Source organism: Drosophila gunungcola, assembly GCF_025200985.1.
Source record: "Drosophila gunungcola strain Sukarami chromosome 3L unlocalized genomic scaffold, Dgunungcola_SK_2 000003F, whole genome shotgun sequence".
NCBI lineage: Eukaryota > Metazoa > Arthropoda > Insecta > Diptera > Drosophilidae > Drosophila > Drosophila gunungcola.
In genome coordinates, this window is record NW_026453179.1 from 2,815,536 (window position 1) to 2,825,126 (window position 9,591).

Sequence of the window (9,591 nt, forward strand, 5' to 3'; positions counted from 1 at the left end):
GGCCTTCAAGCATTAATTTTAACGCGTTCTTGCAGAAATGCCGGCTCCTGGCTCGGAAATTACTCCTCCGCCTGGGGATGGTGGCGATAATGTGGTGCTGTGCATGGTCTGCGCCGCGCCCTTCCAGAACATGCAGGATTGCCTGGCCCACGAGCTGCTGAAGCACGCAAACAAGCCGCAAAAACAAATGCGGCAGCGACTGAACGCCATAACCAAGCTGTTCACCAGCGCACAAGCCCAAACCGAGCGCAATGAGCTCCGGGAAGCGCTTGACAAGTCACCACACGGTGGCCACCTACGCACGGTGTTGGACTTCTACGCCAGTGATCTTCGAAAAATGGAGGCCTGCTTCGGGCACGTCCGTAACTGCATTGAAAAGGAGATGAGGGGCAGGGTTAGGGTGTTTCCCTTTGGTTCACTGGTCACTGGTTTGGCCCTGAAGGGTAAGTGGTCACCAGCAATTGAAAAAGGCACCTGATCCGTATGCTTCTCCTCTAGAAAGCGACATAGATTTGTACCTGCAGCCCTGCGGAGAGCAGCCACATATGTTTCACAAGCAGCTGTACAACAAGGTCTCATACTTTTTACGGCGCTCCAAATGCTTCGAGGATATCTGCACCATCCGTCATGCCCGTGTGCCCATCATTCGATGCAAGCATCAGCTTACCGGACTTAACATAGACATCAATATGTCCAATCCGAATAGCACATACAATTCGCGATTTGTCGGCGAACTCATGTTCCGAGACGAGCGGCTCCGAGAGCTCGGTCTGTTCCTGAAGATCTGGGCTAAGAAGCTAAAGTTAATTGGTCACGGCAGCATGACCAGCTATTGCCTGATCACCATGATCATCGTCAACTTGCAAGTGCATCAAATGCTGCCTTCCGTCAAGCAGCTGCAGTCGCTCTGCCCACCGGTTAATATGTGTGGCGTTAACTACGCCTATAGCTTGGACCTACGCCACCAATTCCATCTCGGATGTCCCCGCTGGAGCTGATGAAAAATTTCTTTGTATACTACAGTACCGTTAACTTTGAGAAGAGTGTTTTAAGTCCATTTTTAGGCAGCTGCCTGGACAAGGAGACTACGCTGGGCATGCCTGGAGGATTTCCAGAGTACGACGAGCAGATGCAGCTCATGCAAGATGCGACGGGTGAAACCCCAGAAGCATTTCAGCTAGAGCGGCCTATGTGCGTACAGGATCCCTTCGAGTTGCAGCACAACGTGGCCAAGTCAGTGTCCCAATCGAATCTCTGTTACATCAGACAATGCGTAATTCTGGCAGCTCAAGCATGCAGCGATCAGGAACTTACTTCACAGCCAGAGAAGCTATATGACTACCTATTATTTGGCTTGGCAGACAAGCTAGTGGCTGACAGGTTAGTGGCGGACAAAAAGGGGGAGAGGGCCACTCCACGAAAGCAACAGAAAATGGAAGTTATCCAGACGCAGGAGCCTGTCTGTGAGTCAAAAGAAACCAATATTGAGACGGGCGGGATATATAATGTCCCGCCCATTGTGCGATCGCATGTGATCACGCCAACCACAAACGATCTCAAATGCTTGCGCAACGCTGTGCTGAGCCGTAATAAATTAGATGAGAGCCGACCGATATACTACTACTGGTTGGCATGCTATGTGAACACCATTAAGGACGTGCTTACCCAGCTTTATGCTTTAAATATCGAGCTGAAGGATTCGGAGGAACCCGGATACTACAAGTGGCTGATCAGTATATCCTACGACACTTGGACAGGCCGTTCTTTCCAGCGTGGAGCGGGTCAATCCTTCTTTGCCCACCAGCTGCAGCAAACAATCGAGTTTTCAAAGACCCGAATGTGCAATCCACAATATGCGGTCAATCTGCGTGGCTACTTCTCGTTGCTGGCCAGTGAGGATTACAAGGAGCTGCGCCTGGATGTCCAGCCACTGCCGGGAGATCTCCTCGGACTGCAGCGTAATAGTCCGCTTACTAAGCTATTCAAGGCGTTCAAGAATTTGCTTGGCAACTACAGCTTCAAGGAGAAGGCCAGTACCTGGGAGTTCTGCGCCAAATCTGACCAAAACTGACTACATTACGTTGTAATGTCTTTTATGTACATACAATACTATTAGATATCAATGCCAAATTGATTAGACGCTTCAATTACTCGACCCTTTATTTCAAACAGAATTATTATTTCAAGTTATAATATCACTATGAGTTAAACACATATATATCTCAAATCATAAGTGTAATGTTTAGTAGTTAAGCGATTAACTATATATAAAGAGATGACTAAACTAATTATTGGCAAAAGTCTCTTGGAGCAGGGATAGTAAATTATTTACATGGGTAACAACTAATCTTAAAATACGCTTGAACATGGGTAATTCGTAAACTTCTGAAGATTTGTAAATAATAAGTAAATAACTACTCTTCGTATATATATTTGATTTTATAAACTAAAGATTTTAATTTTTTTTATTTTCAGAAACCCTGAATTATATTTTAAAATCTCCAGAAGTTTCAAAAGAACACCACTTTATTTCAGGCATAGAGAGGAAGAGGTTTCTATAATATAAGACTAAGATAATTGTACTGCCAGATTCTAATCTGATTAACGGCACTTGGGCACTAGCCTTAGTTCTAATCCTACGACCACTTCTATCCCTTCTTTTTCCGGCAATAACAATACTTTTTGGCACCGAAATCACTCATGCAATCCGCCTCTCCACTATAGACATTCAATCGGCTCACCGATCCCGTCACCTGAACGGAATCATCCGTGCGATTGTGCCGCAAGGTGGCTTCATACTGGCCCTTGTTGGGCGATGTGACGAAGATCAGTCGATAGGTGTGCACCTCCTCCGGATCCAGGGCATTTTGATGAGCCCGGAAAGCGGATTTGATGCTGTGCAGGGAGAGCGGAGCGCACAGCTTAGCGAAGGTTCCGTTGCGGAACTCCGACACATAAGTGTTGAGGTAGCTCACCACCCGCTTGCCGAGCATCCGGGATTCCTTGGAGGTGCTGGAGATTGTGACGTACTCCCAGCAGGTGCACCAGTGATCCGCGATGCCCACATCAGGAGCAACTCCTCACCGGGGAGACGGGTCGCAGTAAGCTCTGGCATTGCGGGCAGTCGGGTGCCGGCCCCAATGATTCCATGTCGACTCGCCCGGATAACGAGAGGATGTGCTTCATGGTCAGATGAAGGTCATAGGGCGTGGTCAGGCGATTCCTGTTAGACTGGAGGCCACGCACAAACTCCGGATGTGAGCGACGCAGGTGATGTGGTAGCCAGATGAAGATTGCCGGCAGACGCTCCTCCAGGTGACCAGACCAGGTGGCCCTGGTGGGTCCGAAACGCATGCCATGATCGCTGAAGAACACCACCACGCTGTTGTCCATGGTGCCCTGGAGCACCAACTTCCGCAGATACTCCGCCATGTAGTCATCCATGCTGCTGGTCTGCGATATATCACTGTGGCTGTGCGTGTTCGTCCAGAAGAATCCGAAGTACGTATCGTTCACGAATCTCCTGGTGAACTCCAGCCCATAGTCGTACACGTGCTCCGCCTCCGTCTCGTAGCCGAGGCAGTGCAGCAGACCATTGACCGTCGTGTGATCCAGCTGCGCCTCGGCAGCGGAGAGAAAGGGCCTCAAGTAGTAGTCCGCCGGCGGATTCCGGAAGCCCTTCTTCAGGTAGTTGAACGTGTTGATCTTCACAGCATCCTCCGCAAAGGCGGTGACATAGCCCCTCTGCTGGTACTGCTTCCAGATGAAGTCGCACTTGTCCAGGCCACCTACCACGTAGGGAGAGCACGCCTGCATGGCGTTCTGGAGGTTGTAGCCGGTGGCCACTGCCATGATGTTCGGAAATGTGTTGTCGTCCACCTGAAGGTAATATATATAAAAATATATTAATATAATAATATATATTAAAAGTTATAGTTATTAGTTTCGTAATCTATATAAAACTATTATATAAGGCCAACAAATTAGGTTGACCGCATAATTCTTTAAACTAGCACTAGCATTTTTAAGTGTTACGCGGATCCTTTTTATATGAAAAAGTTTCAAAATCGGCCAAATATTAAAGAAATGTGGAAGCTAAAGCTGATTTCAAACAAAACTCAAGGGATTTGTTCTGAACACTATGAAAACATAATCTAGGGCCAAAAAACCAGCGATATATCAGATATACGACGTCCGATCTTTTCAAACTTGATCTGCATAAACATAGAAATTGAGCTCGCAAATGGTAAAGTAACAACGGACATGGCCATATCAACTTGTCTAGTCATAATGGTCAAAAATATACACTATATCAACTATACATTTTAAGGAAAAAAAATTGGTAATACACATTTAATTAACATTTTTAAATGCTCTACTGTTATCAGTTTTCATTAAATTTTATTGCATTGGAAACTGTTACGAACTTCTTGAAGGCAAGCAAAGTTCTAATCTGTAAAATTCGAACTCACCTTATTATAACCCGCCAGCTCGAACCATCCGTTGTCGTAGAGATACTGGGCTGTTTTCGGCATGGCCCTGATTAGATTCACGCGGGAGATGCTATCGATGCCGAGCATCAGAACACTTGGCGGCCTCACTTGGACCTTATCCTTTTTCTTGGCTTCCTTGGCCTTAGATGCCTTTTGGAGTCTCTGCTGCACTGCCTCCTTGACGGGAACGGTGGCATGGCCATTGATGTAGATCCGCCGTCCCCCGGAATCGCACTTGACAATGATTCCCTCTGCGGAATTGGGCAGTTCCGTGCTCCCCTTGAAGGTTTTGCACTTGGTGTACTTGACCTCCATCTCGCTAACCCGCTGAACCTCCATGTAGCAGCAGTGGAGCTGATTGCCCACCGGATACCGACTGAAAGCAGCTCCATCTACGCTGAGTACGTACTTCTGGGACTTTTCCTGGAACTTGACCTGGGTCAAGGGCGGCAGCTTTTGACAGGCCGTGTACTTCAGCCGCTTGAAGTGGCGCATCACCTCGTTCTTGTAGGGATCCACCTCCATGATCCGGCAGGAGTTGCTATACACCAGGAAGCCTTTCGGGGGCACAAATGGAACAATCTCATTATGTGTCTCGGTGACAACTGGGCAGTCAAAAACATAGGGAAGGGGAAAACAAAAAAGCGAAAGAAAATCATAATAGCGGGCATGCAATAAAAACATAAAAGAAAAATAGGTAAACTCACCATCCATCACAGTGGACTGATGCTGAACCGTCACATAGTTATTCGAATGCAGGACATCCAGATCGAGGACATTCGCCCACTCGGTTCGTCCAATCAGGAAGTAGCAAAACACAAAGGACACCAGCAGGCCGAGCACCGACTTCCTGCTCACGGGCAGCGATCGGTGCTGGATGGCATGGAGGACTCCTCCGCTCCGTCGGGTCATTTGTACTTCCAGCTCCTCCGTCTCTGAGGCGTCGGATCGCTCCAGCAGTAGGCGTTTCTCTGCCATGTCATTTAAGCGCTCGGCTGCTCATGTTCATAAATTAGATGAATACTTAGTTAATCCAAATCAATCCAATTCATTTAAATAGGGCAACTGAACATTTAGTTTGAAAGAAAAAAAAAAAATGAAGTAATGGATGTGTCAGTTATTTATTTTGAGGCATTTACTGGACATATTCTTATAAGGATGCTATATGAGTTAATAAAAATTAAACAATGTGAGCAAAAGAAATAAAGCAAGCCTCGGCCAGCCGAAGTTTATAATATACCCTTGCAGCAAAATTAAATATTCCTTAAAACTGAGGCACTAGCCTGCGTAGAAAAAGGACGAATCGCCTGGTGATACTGATCAAGAATATTTACACTGTTATAAAAAAGAATAGGTAAAATAAAAATAAAAATTTAATATTTTATATTCTTAAACGAAATATAAAATCATAATATAAATTTCCATGCATTCTAAATTGCACGATTTCATTTTAAAATTGTTGACAAATGTGGAAAATATTAGATTTTAAATGGGGGCTATTAATTTTAAGAGCAAGATGTTTAAGTAGAGATACTGGTTTAAATGGTTTAAAATTAAATTTAAAATCAATTCCAAAATTTAGTCATATAAATAAAGTTAGTAAATATAATAATAAATATAATCCTTCCATACTACAAATATTTAAAACCCACAACGTGCCCTTTAACTTTTGACTGAAACTAAAATAACCTCTGCAAGGGTATACAAATGTGTGTAAAAATCATTACTTTAAATATTGAGTTAAATCATAAAATAATTATATTTATACAGCTGCTGTTTATAAAACGTAAGGATTATAAAAAGTAAGTGAACCGTAAAAAATCTAGTTGTAGTAATAATAATTATTATTATTAAGGTAGCTGCATGTAAAGTACTTGGCAAATAATGTATCTATGAGAAACAGAAAGGAAATAAAATCACAGTTCTTTCTTTCTTTCCAAAAATTATGTATTATATCGTTTAGGCAGGGGTTCTTAAAGCTTTTAATCAATTTAAAGAAAAAATACTTTATGTCAACATCCGCTGCTGATAGGACACAGCAAGCCGCAAAAAAATTTCTTTATTTATATTAAACTATATTAATGTGTCTGTGTTGTACCACCCTTAAAACTTTAAAAATGTATAGTTACCTTTGGAATGTTTATTGCAGTGTCTTTTTTTTTTCTTTATTGGTTTACAATCAACAATAAGTTGATTCCGCAGCTGAAATTGAAAACGTACCGTTGATAATAGCTGACGAATGCAAAATACATGTATTTTTTAGGTTGAAAATGTAATTTTCTGCTTATTACAAAGGTCAGTTTGTGAAGTGTCGCTTTTTTCTTTGTAAACAATGAATAAATGAATTATTTTGCTTGTAAAGCTTGCGAGACCGAGTACGATTAGTCTGATGAGATTATAATTGAGAATGTCCGGAACTCTGCATTTCAAAGTTAATTGTCTAATTTATTATTCATTCTGATTCTCAATTTTTTGGCACTGTTATTTTGTGTTGTTCAATACATTTTCAACACATAACTTATAAATAGTTTAGGTTCATTAGAGATTTTGTTTTATATGTATTTATTTTTAGATTTTTAGCACTCTTGTGTATTATGAGAATTGATAGATTTACATAATCAAAACAAATATTTGCTTTTGACTGAATTGCACTAGTCCTTTTTGGAAATTAAAGCACTCCATTTATTATTTATTTATTTATTGATTCGTACGTTTTGTTTATTGTATTGCACACAACTGTGATTTGCCTATAGTTTTCCCACGTGGTAGTTTTCCCACGTGGTAGTTTTCCCACGTGGTAGTTTTCCTGGTCAACAAACTTTTGCTCATTGCACCAGCACAATGTTTACCCATTTAGATCCATTGAACACATTGCACTGGTCTTTATTTATTAGTCCGCTGCCAGTTTCACTGCCAACAGTGTTTATCAGCCAAAAGGAATATAAATAACATTTTATTTGGCCAACCTTGGCTGGGCCCAATGAAAAGGGGCTGTCGGAAGGGGCGGCTGGCGAATTTAATTAATGGAAATGCAACGTCTGCTAAACTACATCGCTTCGACGTTCTGCTAAGCGTTTCGTCAGCGGTCCGAACACTTTGACGCCAGATTTGCGAATGGGACGGAGCCCAAACATAGAAATACAAATGGGTAATGGTATGAGGTATGGCGTATGGGAGCTGAATGGGGAAATAAAGCTGTTGATGCCTCATGATGGATCTGAGCTTCAGTGGCATTATTTCATCGATCACGATGCCGTCCACGGTCATTAGTTTCCACTTTTTTTAGTTTCGTGTAACAAACATTGATTAGATATTTTGTTGTGTTAATCCATGACACGTTTTTTAGATAGCTAAATATGATTATACGATTTTTATACCCAGTACTGGAATTTTTCAGGGATGACTTGGTTTATGGTAGTGTTTGCAGTCAAAAAATGGTAAATACCTTTTTGGCATTTCAGTTAAGTATTTAAATTTCTTCATGTGGACTCGTAGCACTTTAAGTACAAACTTGTGCTTAAATATGCTGGTCATGTTGTCTTTAAACAGCAAACTTACATACAAAATGTAAGAACAACTTTGATTAAATTTATCTTAGTCTATATAATTTTAATAGTTTTTAAATAAGCTACAAAACCCAAAAACTTTTTCTAAGCACGATAAATGCTTGAGTCTAGCCGAGTCTGGGTTCCGAGATATGCGGGCTGCAATAAATCCCAGCTCTGCCCCTATTTTTTTGTGTTTCAATTGATGATAACAAAATAAGCAACTTATATTTTTTTCATAAACAGGAAGTGCTGCGATAATCGGTTAATTATTCCATAGAAAATTCTTAGAAGAACTATTTATGAAACATTACCCGAAAACTACATTAAAATTTTTAAATTTAAAATGCACTTCATAAATTTCCAGATGAGATATCTAATTTCGATTATGCCCCACTTTTCAATATGAATATGGCAATATGGAGGCGTCGCAGCATTTAGCAGACTTTATCTAATTGAATTGTTCGGTTTGAATGGTTTAACAATGTTTAAATAAATTAGCGAGGGACTGGCAAAGTCTGGCATCAAAAAGTGAAAACACTTTGGCGTGGCTTTTAGTGACTAGCCATGCATCTAGATAGTGCATTGAATTGTAATGGCAAATGCACTTGGAAGAGCCACTGAAAAAGCAAAAGCAATGTATAAGAGATATATTAATGAAAATATAGTTTGGGGAATTGTATATGAGGGGCAAATGACGTGCTGGGGGTTCCGCTGCAGGATACTTTACGGATGTGTGAGTGTGTCGAGGACACTCGACGGTGGTAAAAATACCACACGCATACACCAGTGCACATATATGTAGTATAGTATATTGCAAAAGGGGGTTAGGGGGCGGTGGGAGGTACTATGTCAAGTTCCATTGAAGCGAACTGCTTCTGTTGCAGCGTCAGCGTAAAATCGCAATCGTTTTGTCGAGCACAGTGCCAACAAATACACAGATACAAATCCCCGATACACAGATACGAAAAGGACGCACACGGATACACACACACACTCTCGCGCGAAAATTGCAAACTTTTCCGAACGGCCTGGAAACTCGAGAACACCCTGCGTATGGGCCAGGATTCACTCACTCGAACTCATCGCCATATGTACATCCCTATTGATTGCAGCAAATACACAAATATTTGTAGTGCGATTTGCAGCGGCTCCATAGAATTGGAATAGATGCGCGTTTACGACCCAGGTCCTTGCTGCCCAAATGGTTAATGCGGTACGAGCGAACGACTGAGCGGTTGTGGCTATTCTGTGCGACTGCCAGCGAACGGAGACGGAGAGACGGATAGACGGAGACCTCCGACGAGTGACGACGAACGCTGCCGATGTGAGATTTTTTACACCCTCGCTGGTGGGCAACAAAAGCGGCAACGTCAGCCACTAGCAAAAAGAACCATAGACATCATTTAATTTTGAAGAACAAAAGCGGGTATCGGGTATATAGTTTAGCCAATAGACCCAAGAAGATTTTTTATATAAAATATATCAAGCAAAAAAAAATATCTTAAGAGGTAAGAAAGTAGTGACGATAGCACCTTCCATAAACGAAATAT

At 42.2% G+C, this 9,591-nt stretch overlaps 2 protein-coding genes across 2 annotated transcripts; one reads left to right on the forward strand and one right to left on the reverse strand.

Annotated features, from left to right (window-relative positions):
- Window positions 1-37: 37 nt before the first annotated feature.
- LOC128258224 (uncharacterized) lies at window positions 38-2,291 on the forward strand. The gene is given in 3 exon segments (XM_052989733.1): window positions 38-443; window positions 499-954; window positions 957-2,291. Coding segments are annotated over 3 exon segments (1,977 nt in total). The 3' UTR covers window positions 2,072-2,291.
- On the reverse strand, window positions 2,135-9,310 carry LOC128258223 (uncharacterized). The gene is given in 6 exon segments (XM_052989732.1): window positions 2,135-3,068; window positions 3,070-3,879; window positions 4,473-5,098; window positions 5,201-5,488; window positions 6,623-6,695; window positions 7,460-9,310. Coding segments are annotated over 4 exon segments (2,127 nt in total). The 5' UTR covers window positions 5,472-5,488; window positions 6,623-6,695; window positions 7,460-9,310; the 3' UTR covers window positions 2,135-2,648.
- Between the last annotated feature and the right edge of the window lie 281 nt (window positions 9,311-9,591).